This window comes from Macrobrachium nipponense, chromosome 11 (assembly GCF_015104395.2).
Source record: "Macrobrachium nipponense isolate FS-2020 chromosome 11, ASM1510439v2, whole genome shotgun sequence".
NCBI classification, from domain to species: Eukaryota; Metazoa; Arthropoda; class Malacostraca; order Decapoda; family Palaemonidae; genus Macrobrachium; species Macrobrachium nipponense.
This window is the reverse complement of record NC_061087.1, coordinates 23001709-23017747: the sequence shown is the minus strand read 5'-3', so window position 1 is coordinate 23017747 and position 16039 is coordinate 23001709. Positions and strand designations below refer to the sequence as shown.

Genomic DNA, 16039 nt, shown 5'->3' with positions numbered 1-16039 from the left:
CACATTGGGCGTACCTAAAAAAAAATTACGCCTCCAATATTGCCTGATGTTGGCAGCAGGCATCGATCCAAAAAAAATGTGGAGCCCCACATAATGCGCCATGTCAATGAGGTTGCAGCCCCGCCAGCGATACGATAATGTTGTGTGCAGTTCATCACAGCAGTACCGAGCGTAGGCCGCCGTCTCTGCTACCAGGTACTCCAGCAATTCCCGCGTAAGGAACAGCTGGATGAACCCCAGAGCAGTGAGAGGAACAGGTACGGTGAGCCCAGGTGTTGCCGTGAATGGGTGCATGTTAGGTGGGGTGGGGTCCTCCGTCCACCCCTCGTTGCTCTCGGACGACCGACCTTCACCTTGGCTGGCGCAACGATTTCGCACACGAAAACCCCCCACTGGCCCATCTTCCTCACTTAGGCCTTCGCTTTCTGTATCGTCATCCGCGATAAAACTAGACCCCATATCCTCATCCTCCCCCTCCTCAGATTCCCCCTATGCACTAAAACCACTAATTTCGAGCTCACTTTCGGGATGTGAGCCTTGAACGGACATTGGGGACAAATATTCATCGTCACTGACATCGTGAGTGATGTCCTCATCACTGGATGACCAACAGCCATCAAAAGGAGGACTTGCGACATACTCCCGATCGAGCTCCGATAAAAACTCGTCTATGTCCCATGGTTGGAGGCCTCCCAAATTCCTACGAATGCCCCTAAGGACGCCCCGATGCTTCCTAGGGGTTACTAAAGGCATATGAGAGACATGTTGGGATCCTAAAGCACTTTCATCCACACGTGACCGCACAGAATGGCGTTGAGGCGCGAGGTCATCCTGGGTGTTTGGTCCTTCACCAGCATCCAAGTCCAAAATACGCCTCACACGATCCCTTCCGACGGGTAAAACACGCCTTTCGAGTTCCATACGTCGTCGAGACATCTCTATGAACGCCCTGTAGCAATACAAATATTCAAAGTCTCGCACAAGTTCGGAAAAACACGATTGCGGCAAAAGATCGCTCTCGGAAGACGCGTCGCTGATGCTGGCTGATGCGAGGAGGCGGCATTTCGCACATGCGCACTTGGGTCACGCTTCTAAACAAAACAACCGCTTGATCCGTGAACTCCCAGCATCCCCCAAGGCGCGTGATTCAAAAGTTTTCGGCTGGTAGGCCTATAAGTATTTTTCCGCGAATTTAAAAAAAAACTTTATGTCGACGTATAATACGTCCAATCGGCACCCGGGAGACATTTTATCTCGACGTTTAATACGTCCAATCGGCGTAAGAGGCTTAACAGTATAATTTGCATTTAAGGAAACGCTGCTGTTACCAGACATTTCACCTGAAAATATCTTCCCGTGCCGGGAATCGAACCCGGGCCTCGCGGGTGAGAGCCGCGTATCCTAGCCACTAGACCACACGGGACATGGTCTGAGTATTAGAAGGTAATTCCTGAAAACGGTGATAGTTTAGGTATGTTGCCTCTCGTCACTTTGAGCTCTTTTATTAGTCTCATTCTGTACAATCTTTCAGTGTATTTTAACTTACCAAGAAATCCCTGGAGCATGATGTTCTGTGAAATTATCTCTCCCTGTAGTGCTAAATCCTTCGACATCGCAGGTTACCCTATGCTTGCTGTTTTATGGAGCCATAGAGATAATGATTTCAGAATTATAAATGAGTAAATAAGTATGAGTACTGTCAAATTAGAAGCACGATTATCCCCATAATGTTCAAAGAAAGGAGGATAAGCAATTTATACATCTAAATAATGCTCTAAAAAGTGTATAGACACTTGTTTCATTGAGGAAAATTTTCCTTTATTTCCACGCTACATCATGATGGTTAAGCTTTATAAGGAGCTAATTTCAGGCAGTGCCATTAAGTTGATTCAAATATATTGGAATAATTATGCCATTCTGTGCTGTATTGTAAAGTTTTTAAGCCATTACTATTAGGTTTGTGATGTTTTGTGTTACCGGAAATCAATTAACATGTGTGGAATCAAACCCAAGCCTCATGAGTGAGAGCTGCGTAGTCTACCTACTAGTCCAGACACGAGTTGGTTTTTTCCCCTTATAAGGTGATTCTATCCTGTAAACACATTTGTGGTTTCTCATGATAAGAAGTCCTTTCCAAAGGAGTAGGTACAGTACTACAAGGATGTATTGATCACCACTATTGCCAAATATCTTCTAAGACTGCAGAAGCTGAACGATTTTGTAATTTTGGTAACAGTAGTCCCTCACAAATGTAATAAAAGACAATTGAGTAACACACCCATATTCTTAATGTTCCAAGTACCTTTCATAATTAAGCCCAGTTATACATGCAAGTTCCAACAACTATTGACTAGAGATGGAACTTTACGTTTTTGCCAGTTATGGTAGACACAATTTTTGGGTGTTTAAGACTTTGCATGCTAAGTTATGGTAGAGACAGTTTTTGGGTGTTTAAGACTGCATGCTAAGTAATTGCTTAGTAACTTATATCAGTCACATAAAGGTTTAATAGAAGTTAATAATGGTAGTCAGCTAATCTCAGATGTCACACACAGGTTAAATATAAGTAAAACTGGATCTAGAAGTTGCTAGCCATCCACATAAAGCCTCATAGCCATCTATAACTCTAGCTGTAGTATTTGATTACTTTTTTACATTGAGACAGTTCTTAAATAAATGTATATTTTTTCTTTCAGAACATTTGGTTCAAGTTTGGAATGTAAAACTGCATGTCAAATTAGCCCATACAAGTGGATAATTCAGCTCTAAGAACCTACAAAAAAAGTATAAGCACTTCACTTCAATGTAGCCCAATTTTGGATGTACATCATTTGAGGTAAGTACATATTAGTAATGTTTTATTTGACAATTTTTAGGATCAAGGTTATAGTGTTAGTACACTATCGTGAAATGGCTTATATTATGTCCTTATCACTGGTACAATTAGAAAATTGCAATATTGGCCTGGTCTTGTGGCTACTGTTAGGAAAATATCACTATTCAGGCTGTCAGTCCATTAATCTTGAAATCAAGTAATATAAATCTTGAGTTATGTGGCAAAGATTGTCGCTGCTTCAGAATGGATGGACATTATAAGAGTCTGTTTAATTTAATAAGTTTAATAGCTTTACGAAATTGAGGTTTGTTAAAAAATGGAAGTTTTTTTACTTGACTGGACAACATGTACAGTATAGAAGTTTTCCATAAAGGAAAAATGAAAGAGGGGAATAAATTTTCAATAAATATTTATTTTCGTCAAGAGTACAAAATTAAAGCATTCATTATTAACAGTTAACAAAGCTAAATATACAGTACAGCAGAAATCCTAAAAACCATATCCATTAAATGGCAACATCAAGAGCCACACATAAATTTTTTTTTAATTTTTAAATGGAGGGAACAGATGGACTGGCAAAGACCAGAATTTGACTCTGCCCCATTTGACATAATCAAGTGGCTGTGACAGCCTTGTATGGATGTCGGTTAACAGCACAAACCACTGTCAAGAGATTTTCTTCAACATCCATAAGATCTATGGAAATATTGTAAGTCATTCTGGTTTTACAGATTTATTATGTCAACATATGATGATTATTATATAGTTACTACTTCAAGCTGGTGTCTACTTATACTAATTACAGAATCAGCTAGTCTCTGTGGCTACAGCTGAAAGAAGCCAGATATTCTTTCAAGTATTTTAGCTCTTATACTGTACCTCAAAAAATAGCCAGGAAATCATGAATGGAGATGGCTACCTGAAAGTATAAAAATATTGGTCCGCTGTTTGGAGTGGAAGACTGAAATTTTCAATATATATAAACACGACATTCAAAAATACACAAGAGATATATACATTATATACAACAGATAAGCTTGAGGATGAAATCCATCTAACAATGCTTAAGGCTCATTGCCCTACCTTTTAAACTTTTCACAGAAGACTGACCATAATCCAAAATAACCTTAAGGTATATTATAATTTATCATTATCCCCCACATACACACTCCCTTTATAAAAATGAACATTTTGAAAACCCAAAGAACTTTACCAATTTTATTTACACTAAATTAAATAGGTCCATTTTCAATTTCTCTGTAAATTTGCAGAGGAAACCATTCATAACGCAGTACTGAATGTACCAGTATTCATTAATATGGAAATAATTTTGACAGAAGGTACTTGGTGTTCCACATATCAACAGCAACATAAATTTTAGTAGCTGTTTGCTCATTAGTTATCATTATACATGGACTATACTACCTATGATCAGATAAGGAATAATGACTTCTGATCAGATAAGAAATAATGACTTTCCAACCACAATTTCTTTAAGCATCACTAAAAGTAGTTCACAGACTGATTCGCATGGTGTAATCAAATTGAATGACAGTTTAACTCATCTAATAGCTTGCATGATTTCCCAGATTTCATTCATAAGAAAGGGAAAGGTATAGAAATTTCAAAAAGTTAAAATTGGTGAAAAAAAAGTAACCTTTAACTTGGAGCTTTGGATAAATTTATATATCCATAGTGTGGACTTAGTGTCGATATCTTTATATAGATTCCATACTAGGATATTGTTAAAATAAAATGGTAAAGTTTATAGGTAACAAAAATAAACATGAGATCATGAAACAGTATACAACTGGCAGTTCCTCTGCTCACAAACATTCCAAACCCTCTCTCGGCATTCCCTAAAGTCATATCTGTACGACTTTCGTGACCTGACTTAAACCATTCTGTACACAAGGCACAGGATAGTAAAGTTAATGTCATCTGTTCAGCAAGATAAACCAACAAGACAGTGACAGAAACTACTCTAATAATACCAACAAACAGAGGAACACTACAGAGGAAATGAGCTATTTCTTTTGTAGACTGCTTGAAGAATCAGAATACAAAAGCTGTATTGCTTAATCCTTCACAATTAATCCAAAACAAAATTCTTCTAAGTACCAACAATTAGCCTTAACACCAAAAAAGTTAGCATGATATTCCAGTAGTGTCATCTCCATGAAAAAGGACAACTTGAAAGCTTATCAAATCCAAAAAATAGCACTGACACACACACACAAGGCACAATTATTGGATGACATTCTTGGATGAAATATTTTAGTACAAGTCAACTAACACTTTGTTTTTCCATAAATGACCAAGCAGTGTTTTTCCATAAATGACCAAGCAGGAGAAGTTGGTACTCTGTGATGTTCGATATTAATGTTAATGCCACTTGATACAACTCATCTCTTGGTAATATTGTAGTATATTTCAAATGATCTGAATAATGTCAAGCATTACTAATTGCTTACTTTGTGCACCACAAAGATAAAAAAAAATACCTTGCTGCAGCTAACCATTACACCACACCTAACAATGGATAGTTAGCTAAAACACTTTTGAAACAGAATTCATAATACAATTTTTGGGAAGTAATTATTATAATTAATACTGGAAACATTCAAAATCCTGCTTTTTTGAAGATGACACCACAAGAATAAGACAACTACATGCGCCTTGAAACAAAACCACAACAGAACTACTTAATCATTGCATATATTAACCGTACAGTAAGGTCCTTTCTAGAGATAAACTTGTTCCATATAAAAATAAATACAATACCAATCACATATACAGAATGACCTACTAGAGGGTAAGACTACTTGTGTGCTATACACAATCATCATCAACTACTATACATTAAACTATAAGAACAAAAAACCAACAGAGCTTATGTAGATCACAAAACAGACTATGCATCACACTGCTATAAAATCACAAGGGATCATTTGTTGATTAAAATGATGCAGCTAAAATTTGTAAAATGTTAAAACAAACTTAAAACTGTATTAGAGTATTTTTTACTTATATTTGTAAGTCTTTATTTTCTAGTAACATAAAATTTCAAGAGTAGAGAAAAAGCAAATGGCTCTCGCTGACTATTACTGATAATCCATAAAGAATGAATGATGCAAACTGTAGACAGGAAACATGTTTAAGGGATAAGTTTAAAAAGTTATTAATCCAGTTACCCTGTGATGAATGGGAACATCTAATTGGACCTTTTTAAGTACGGAGTGATCATATCCTAATCTTAAAGCTGCCCTGCAAACTGCTCAATTTGCATACAAGGAAGAACTAAAACTATAGATTGCACTGTAAATACCATATATACACAGGGAATTAATGACAATGATTAAATATGGATTAAAAATTCATTACATCCTGAAACTGGAGAGGAGTTGCCTTTGTAAAAGCTGCCTAACATAGTTTGAAGCTAAAGTCATCTTCCTATAACATCCTCCCATACATTAAATCTCATTAAGACTGGAGGATGACTATAATACCTTACTCCCAAAATCTGCCAACAGACCATTACCATAAAACTATAGGGAGAGACCTATGCTTTACACTTCATACAACTCTTCCATTCACCATTACCACATTACTCATATCTCTTGGGACTTTTATTTGTCCCTTTTCGAACATCATTCTCTGGTTTTGCATGTTATCTTGAAATGTGTATTATTACCTTTTTGGTAAAATTAAGTTACTGTATTTCATTTATGGATATAAAAGAAGAGCAATTTATCAAGAACCTGAACATCCCACTATGGATACATTCATCATAACATGGCTACTTTTAAATTTATAAAGTAACAAACTGGAAATGTATATTACAAATGTATAATTACTTAAGGAAACCATGGAAATTAAGGTGCTATTCTCTGTGTGGCAATTTGTTTATTAGTGAGAATACTCTTCAAAATATAAAGCTGGGAATTTAATCTTAACACTATTGGAGTGTATAGATTGGAGGGAGTTTAATTTCAAAGACTTTTAAACCACTATAATAATCATGGTTATCCCAATCCCAGTTAGTAGCTTACACCTCGTTACTTTTAGTCATTATTCACCATTAGTTTTTTTTTTATTTAAGTTTTCATCATTCTTGACTATTTCTCCAGAGAAAATGTGTTGCTACAGGTCATCAAGTAAAAGAGTTATTGTGAATGGCAGACTTCTGTAATTTTGGAGAGAAGCAAGTTGAAGGTCTTTCAAAGTTGAAAAAAAAAATGGTCTAGCCTATTGAGAATATTTTATATTTTGTTCCTTAATTATATTATTTGAAGTAAATAGAAAGTAATACAGGTACAATATTTAGTTTCTAATGTCTATGTTAAAAATGTTCCATCTTATAATTCATCTTTGTAACATCCTCTAGAAACCCTTAATTTTAGGTCATTATGTAGCAATACATACTTCACAAAATCAGCAGTACATCGCTACAAAAGCAATATTCTAAATATAGAACTATATAAAACATAGCCAGTTTTTTTAACATCTAGAATATGTTTAATATTGCACAAGACCTCATTAAAATATACTTAAGTAACATATCTCAACAATGTAGACAATTCTGTTGTATTTCTGGGCATTCTCATAAATATTTGCTTTCCAAAGCCAATATTGGATGAAAATCTGTACTTCTAGTTCTAAAATGGTAGTTGATAACCCAAAAACAGTAATTGCTTGGATAAATTTGCTTATAAATTCTAAAATATTTACCTACTTAAAACTACATCATTAATGAATAAATTCATATTAAACATTTAATTATTACACAGAAAATCTTAACATTGCCATTCAGAACCAATGCAGTGACTTTTGAACATTTTTTTAGTTTCTAACAAACAAATACAAATACATCAATATTGCTTTTCATTTAAGTAGGTGTCTTGACTTCTTCTGCATGTAGTATGGGAGAAAAAAAGATGAAGATACTATCATAAACAATCCTTTATATTTTCAAGGCCATTTCCAAAGGCTACATATTGCAAGCGATTCCGAAAAAGCGCCAAATTTAATTTTTTTAATAGCAGCTTGATAAGCTTTCTTCATATGGGTAAAAGTAAAAATCTGAATTTCTGCAGTAATACTGTACTGACAACCTGAATACACAATTTACAAAAATGCCACATATACTTTTTTTTTTATCCCAACAGCATGAATTTGCCTTGTTTTAGTAATGCATCAACTCTGACGAGTAAATATAGGAAATAATGAGTATATAAATTCACACAGCTGTACGCATGGCTGATGAGGATGATGATGATGAATGATGCCCATACATAAAGCTGCGGGGAATGGATGTGGTAGTTTTTGGTGCTCCATGGGTCTGTTCTTCCCGGGAATGAGAATGTGCTACCACAATCGAAAGACAGCGTACCCATTCTTCTGCATTACTGGAATCCTGAAAATGAAAAATTATTTTTACTAAAAACAGGTAGGTGTCTTATCCTTTTCTGCAAAGTACTTGACGTAGATGGTGAAAGCCGATATGAACTAAAACCCAACTATGTTAGTTGGGTTTTAATTAATTTTCTCATGATAGCTAGTATTCACTTCCAACTAAATGAATTTCAAAATTCTTCAAATGATGATGAATCATTGCCTAAACTAGAATTGCTTTTTTGGAGGATGGATGGATTAATGTGGCATTTCTTTTTTCACAAAAAGTAACCCCCCCCAGGGATAAACCCAGTTTTCAAGAGCTTTTATTAGGTTCAGAAGTTTGAATAAACTAATCCTTTATATAACAATAATAAATTCTCAAATACATAAATTTACGTTATTCCACACAAAACTGTGATGAAAGACATCGTGTCTTTTCACCATTAATCTAAATGTTTACAATGAGTTTTCACCATTGCTTTTCATGTTTTATCTTCCTTCACTCTTTGTTAAGAGACACTAAAGTAGATTTTACATTAGAGGTCAACTGTTAGCTGGTGTATGTTTAAACTAAGCAATATATCCACCGAAAAACTATCAAAGTGTAACAAATTTGGCACTGCTTTATGGTTTGCTATAAAGAAATACGTACGTGTTAAGAATTTGCAAATATCTTGCAAAGAAGATATTTAACAATCCTGCACACTATTCCAACATTACAAAATTCTTACTACTAAAAAATTTGCTAAGAAGATAGTTAACATCCCTATACACTATTCAGATATTCCAATTAGCTCAAGTCAAAATTTGAACTATCACTACAAAAACAGTAGTATTCATTTTGCAGGTGGTGGTGTCAGATTCTCAATTTCAATATTTTTCATTTGGATCCTTGGCTAAGTCTCCACTGAACTGCAACACAATATTGGACTTGTTTCACTATGCTATTTTCCATCTGAAAAGTCTATATAAATGCCGCTCAAAACCATAGGTAGGACACTTTTAAAACTTCCCCGTGTCTCTCACGGAGAAGGTGAGGCAGGACCTAGCCTGGTGGCTCGACGACAGGAACCTCTTAAGAGGATTGCCTCTCCGCACTCCCCCCCGGAGATGTTGCTGTTTTCAGATGCATGGACCGAGGGATGGGGCGCACACCTGGAGGAGTTGCTGACTGCAGGTGTGTGGGACCATCATGACAAGCACCTTCACATCAATGTCCTGGAACTCAAGGCGACGTTCTACGCTCTCCAAGAATTCCAGGACCGCTTGGTGGGACACTCGGTGGTGTTGATGTGCGACAACACCACAGTAGTGGCATACGTCAACAAGCAGGGGGGCCTAGTGTCTCTCACGCTACACCAGTTGACTGTGCAGGTGCACGAGTGGGCCACGGCTCACTCAATAGAGCTGTCAGCACGCTACATTCCAGGCAAGAGGAATGTAGTAGCAGACAAGCTCAGCCGTCGGGATCAGGTCTCTACACCCAGATGTGGCGGAAAGGCTCTTCAACCTGTGGGGGCGACCAGTTGTGGATCTGTTCGCCACCCGGCACAACAGAAAACTCCAGGTTTTCTTTTCAGCCATGCCGGACCCATGGGCAGCTGCAGAGGACGCTCTTCAACACCCCTGGGACAACCTCTTCGTGTACGCCTTTCCTCCCTTCTGTCTGATTCGGAAAGTGATCAGCCGAGCGCTGGCCACTCCGAATCTCAGGATGATCCTGGTGGCTCCCAAACGACCACAGGCCGTTTGGTATCCGGACCTGCTGGCTCTGCTTGCGGAAGCACCGAGAGAGATGCCCCACTGGCACAACCTTCTAGCCCAGCCACACGTACAACAGTACCACCAAGCAGTCCAGTCCCTACAACTTCACGGTTGACTGTTATCCACCATCTCTTGTGAACGAGAGGCTTTTCTCGCAGTGCAGCAACAGAGATGGCTGGACACGTCCGACAGTCTTCTGCAGCTGTGTACCAGGGGAAGTGGGCCGTCTTCTGTGGTTGGTGTCGTAGACGGGGTCTATCTCCTCTCAGAGCCACTCTTCAGCAGGTAGCGGATTTCCTTGTTTTTCTTCGCCGAGAGAAGCTCCTCTCAGTACCCACAGTCAAAGGATACAGAGCCGCCCTGGCCCTGGTCCTGAAACTGAGGGGACTGGATATCTCAAATTCGTTCAAGATTTCCTTGCTAATGAGGAGCTTCGAAAAGTCTTGCCCACCTAGGGAACTCAGGCCCCCTGAGTGGGATGTGACTCTCGTCCTTAGGAGTTTGACTCGAAGACCCTTCGAGCCACTCCGAGTGTCATCAGACAGGGATCTGACCCTCAAGACCCTCTTCTTGCTGGCCCTGGCATTGGCGAAGAGAGTAGGGGAACTTCATGGTCTTTCCTTCAATGTTAAACATACCAGGGGATGGGGATCTGTGACACTCGATTTCGTCCCAAACTTCGTAGCCGAGACTCAGAATCCGTCGATCCCTGACTACAGGTTCGAGTCTTTCACAATCCCCTCCCTAATGGACTTCACCGATAACGATGCGGATGAAATGCTGCTTTGTCCTGTGAGGGCGCTACGGCGCTATCTGAAGAGAACTTGACACCTCAGGCCTGAGTGTCGACGCCTCTTCGTTAGAACTGGGGTTACCAAGAAAGAAGTATCCAAGAACACGCTTTCTTTCTGGCTACGTGAGGTGATCAGGAGGGCGTACGAGGCTGATGGTAGTGACGACACCCGTACATTCGTCCGAGAGTCCACGAAGTCAGAGGTATTGGACCCTCCTTGGCGTTCTGTAAGAACTTCTCCGTGGCGCAGGTCCTGAAGGCAGGTGTCTGGGCCAACCAGACTATCTTCACGTCCTCCTTCGTGGGATATTGCCCACAAGTCCTTGGATACTTTTTCCTTGGGACCCGTGGTGGCTGCTCAACACGTTGTGTAAGCTTACCCCAGCACCGGAGCAGGCAGAAACAGGCATCGATTCCTGGTATTGGGAATGGGAGAATGAATGTGCGAATGAGTGTGACTGGCTTCTCTTCACCATCTTTCTCTACCTCTACCTGTGGGCAGAGGGACACAGTCGTCACTATGCTGGAAAGGAAATTGATGCAGGTAGGCTACTCGACCGAGCTCCAACCTATCCCTTTCATTAGGGATAGGAGCATATATCCACCACTTTCTCCAACAAGGGGGAGGAAGTGGATGCCAGCTTGAGACAAACCCATAACTTTATGTTGCCTCTTGCAATCAGGAACAAGTTCTTGCTTGCTGGTACGAAGAGATACGCTTGCCTCTCTCTTAGTACTTGGCCCAGAGGTCTGGCCATTGATCCTGCGGTGCACACCCCGATCAATCGGACAGAGGCTTGGACCCCTCCCTCACTCTTACGACCAGGGAGGCATTCCAGGGTTGGACGAACACCAGTCTGTTCATCAAAAGACTCAGATTCCTCCCACCAAGAAGTGAGTCTTCCTATTGTTAAAGGACCGAGGGTTTGTATTACGTATCGGAACAAATGACAATTTGTCGAAAATTGCATTTTTCCTAACTATACAAACCTGAGGTCCTTTACATATAGTCCCACTTCATGCCACCCCTCACTCTGCGTATTTTGCATGGGCCTAAAGCAAAAGAGATTCTTATCTCTCAGGCGCGCAGGCGTGCGCACTGTCGGACAAGCAGTTAACTACCGTTCTCCCCTTGTTTGAAGCTTACGACCATTCCAGCTGCCGCTAGCTACTTCCTATAGTTAAAGGACCTCAGGTTTGTATAGTTAGGAAAAATTCAATTTTTGACCTTGTCATTTTCTACCATTTCGGACGAGTTAAAGTTGATCGAATGTCGAATTTTTTTATATATTTTTTTTTATATGCAAATATTTGAAAAATGAGAAAAGCTACAACCTTCAATTATTTGTTGTTGTATTCTACATGAAATTGCGCATTTTCATATATGAAATGCCTAATATGAAACGGAGCAAATATTCAGAGAATGCTACGTACGCATTTCGGAGATTTGCGGCGGAGAATCCGTGCGCGGAGGGAAGGAGTTTTTTTTTTTTTTAATTCACCATAAATGTAAATATTGTGCTAGAGACTTCGAATTTTTCAAAATGAATATAAATATTGTGCTAGAGACTTCGAATTTGTCTCAAATTGAATATAAATGACTGAATATTACTAAACTGTAAGAGTTTTAGCTTACAACTGCGTTTTTCGACCGTTTCGGTAGAGTCAAAGTTGACCGAACGTGGTTTTTTTTGCTATTTATCGTGAGTTATATGCAAATATTTCAAAAATGAGAAAAGCTACAACCTTCAATTATTTTTTGTTGTATTCTACATAAAATTGTGCACATTTCATATATAAAACTTAATGTAATGGCTAATTTTAAATGGTGCAAACATTATGACAATCGCACGTATGGTTTTTTCTGAAGTTACCGCGCGGATGTAAGGAAAAAAATTTTTTTTTTCATAAATTCACCATAAATCAAAATATTGTGCTAAAAACTTCCAATTTGTTGCAAAATGAAGGTAAATGATTGAATATTACTAGAATATAAGAATTTTAGCTTACAATTGCGTTTTTCAACCATTTCGGTAGAGTCAAAGTTGACCGAAGGTTGAAATTTTAGCACTTATGGTTATTTATATGAAAATATTTCAAAACTGATAAAAGCTACAACCATGAGTTGTATTTAGTTGTATTGTGCATGAAATTGCGCACATTTCCATATATAAAACTTTATGTAACGGCTAATTTAAAATGGTGCAAACATTACGACAATCGCACGTATGAGTTTTTCGGAAGTTACCGCGCGGACGCAAGGAAAAAGTTTTTTTTTCATTAATTCACCATAAATTGAAATATTGTGCTAGATACTTCAAATTTGTTGCATAATGAAGGTAAATGATTGAATATTACCAAAATATGACAATTTGTCCAAAATTGCATTTTTCCTAACTATACAAACCTGAGGTCCTTTTACAATAGGAAGGTACTAGCGGCAGCTGGATAGGTCGTAAGCTTTCGAACAAGGGGTTCGGTAGTTAACTGCTTGTCCGACAGGCGCGCGCGCACGACTGGGAGGTAAACAAATCACTTTTGCTTTTGGCCCAAGCAAAAACTGCAGAGTGAGGGGTGGCATGAGGTGGGACTAAGTGTAAAAGGACCTCAGGTTTGTATAGTTAGGAAAAATGCAATTTTGGACAAATTGTCATTTGTTCCGACACGGCATACAAACCTTCGGTCCTTTTACAATAGGAAGACTCACTTCTTGGTGGGAGGAATCTGAGTCTTTTGTGAACAGACTGGTGTTCGCCCAACCTTGGAATGCCTCCCTGGTCGTAAGAGCGAGGGAGGGATCCAAGCCTCTGTCCGATTGATCGGGGTGTGCACCGCAGGATCAATGGTCAGACCTCTGGACCAAGTACTAAGAGAGAGGCAAGCGTATCTCTTCGTACCAGCAAACAAGAACAAGTTCCTATTTGCAAGAGGCAACATAAAGTTATGGTTTGTCTCTTGTGGCATCCACTTCCCCCCCCTTGTAGGAGGAAGTGGTGGATATTCGCTCCCATCCCTAGTGAAAGGGATAGGATGGGGCTCTGTCGAGTAGCTCACCGGCATCTCGTCCTTATCCAGCAAGGTGATGACCGTATCCTCTACCCACAGGTAGAGGGGGAGAAAAAGATAGGAAGAGAAGCCAGTCACTCTCTCATTCACTTATCTATTCTTACAGTCACACCAGGACTCGATGCTGTTCAGCCTGCTAGGGTCTGGGTTAGCTACACAACGTGTTGAGCAGCCCACCACGGTCCCAAGGAAAACGATCCAAGGACCTGTGGGCAATATCCAAAAGGTAGAAGGAGGTGCCAGTGGTCTGGTTGTACCAGACCCCTGCCTTCAGTACCTGCGCCACGGAGAAGTTCTTGTGTAAACTCGAGGGAGTGTACTTCTAGGTCATCTTGGTGCTGACGAAGAGTCTTCAACACTCAGCCTGGGATGTCGAGTTTCTTCAGTAAGCGCGGTCGCGCTTTCAACAGGACAAAGCAGCATCTCCTTCGCATCGAAGGCGGTGAAGTCCATTAGGGAGGGGATTGTGAAGGACTCTAACCGATCGTCAGGAACCGAAGGGTTCAGAGTCTTCGCTACGAATTCGGTACGAAAATGAGCGTCACGAATCCCCATCCCCTGGATGCTTGACTTCGCAGGAAAAGTCATGCAATTACCTCAGAGGAAAAGAAGGGAATGGTCGTATGACCTATCCCTCTTCTCGACTTTGGTGATGTCCTGTACCCATACTGGTCTATCCGTCTGCAGCGAAGTTGTTCTTCTCGGTAGTGGTGGATAGGACACCGACACTCAATGGTGGGTGTCGATGGTATGGGTACTGTGACAAGCCGTTAGGACGAAGAAAAGACTGTTATGGAACAACCGAACTAAGTCCACAGCAAAGTTCGTAACAGACTTGGGCGCTCTGACAGCTGCCGACTGACTGCGTTCGGTAGGAGGCAAGTTGTCCAAGCACCCGAGCAAGTCACGTGACCTTCGCCTTAAAAGGGTTATGCCAAGAGACTAAACAAATAATTTGTTCGTCACCGATGCCAGAAGGCAAGGTGATGACTCTCTTAAGGCATGTGCCCAACAGGCGAAAGTCAATTGCCTTCTAGAGACCGAGGTCCCTGATGGCAAGATATCTCATAGTATAGTTGATTCTCGGCTAAGGACAACACTGTGTCGTTGAAGACGAAGGTGTACAGAAAATGCAACCTACGTCTTCACAGCTGAACCGAGAGAAGGATTCTCAAGATTCTGAACCTGTGCTACAAAGACTGAGAACGCTAACCGCTATTCATTGCTGTCCGGTGAGGATCGTAGTTGCAATAAAAGCAGGGCGCTTTTCAGTAATGAAAACAGGAAAATACTGCCTGAAGAACTGCTTCTCATGGGCTGACATTTGGAAGTAGAGCTGTCAGGTCGGAGAGTAATCGATGTCTTCTGACATATCTGTAATTCGGGGCGAGCATGAATAATTGCACACCTACGAATACGAGATATTTTGAAGACAAACTCAGATGTCTGCAAAAATCATTCGCATTATCGCGGTGCGATGCAGCGGGTGACTAGTACAGACTTCTGTTACCGTGCGGTAAACAGAAAGATGAAAGAGTCCAAGAGATATCTCTGTTGAAAATTCTCGCAATGTCGTAGGCGATGAAATCGAGCGTCACAGCAGTAGATGGTCCTTCATTATTGCGAGAATCCCCGTTAATCAGAGACCTAAGTCCATGATTGTTGGGCAGAGATACGGTTCGGTAGTCAATCAAACCAGGGGAGAGAGAGACGTAACCGACCGTGCATCTCCGAGACCTAGCTGATACTGAGCCGCTATCAGGCAGTTCAATACGCAGTAGCAGCTCTCGGTGACTCGTCATCCTGAGTTGCCAGGTAATCCATTATTCCACGAAGGAATGCGTTCGGCTAGAACCATCGAGCATAAAGAATACGCTCGAGCAATTATATTTAACCGAAACGGATTTCGGTAAATACAAAAGCTGATTTGGTGTTGTCATGACAATACCAAGTATCTAAAATCGAAACTGATAACTGCTGGGAGGTTGCAGGCAACCCCGAGTTGCAGTTCAATTAAGATACAATTCGTCTCGGTCACAAACCGTAGAGTTAACTACGGTATGCGCCTACCCCCCGGACAATTCAACTGTTAAAAGAATCATGTTCGCGAGGGTAATATACGTAGTAATATTTGTAGGTTCTGTACCACGACCTCCATCCTAATTCTTTTTCCTCTCGAGGAA

General features: G+C 40.2%; 1 protein-coding gene and 1 non-coding gene across 6 annotated transcripts in view; both read right to left on the bottom strand.

The window, feature by feature from the left end:
• Window positions 1-1351: 1351 nt before the first annotated feature.
• On the bottom strand, window positions 1352-1423 carry Trnae-cuc (transfer RNA glutamic acid (anticodon CUC)). The gene has a single exon. It is a non-coding gene; the product is annotated as a tRNA-Glu (tRNA).
• Window positions 1424-3228: 1805 nt separating this feature from the next.
• LOC135196794 (protein melted-like) overlaps window positions 3229-16039 on the bottom strand; it is a 135264-nt gene continuing 122453 nt past the window's right edge. For all 5 annotated transcript variants that reach the window (XM_064223768.1, XM_064223620.1, XM_064223929.1 and 2 more), the window contains one exon: window positions 3229-8252. In XM_064223768.1, coding sequence (XP_064079838.1) covers window positions 8076-8252 — 177 coding nt within the window. In that variant the 3' untranslated portion in view covers window positions 3229-8075. The remainder of the gene's footprint in view (window positions 8253-16039) is intronic.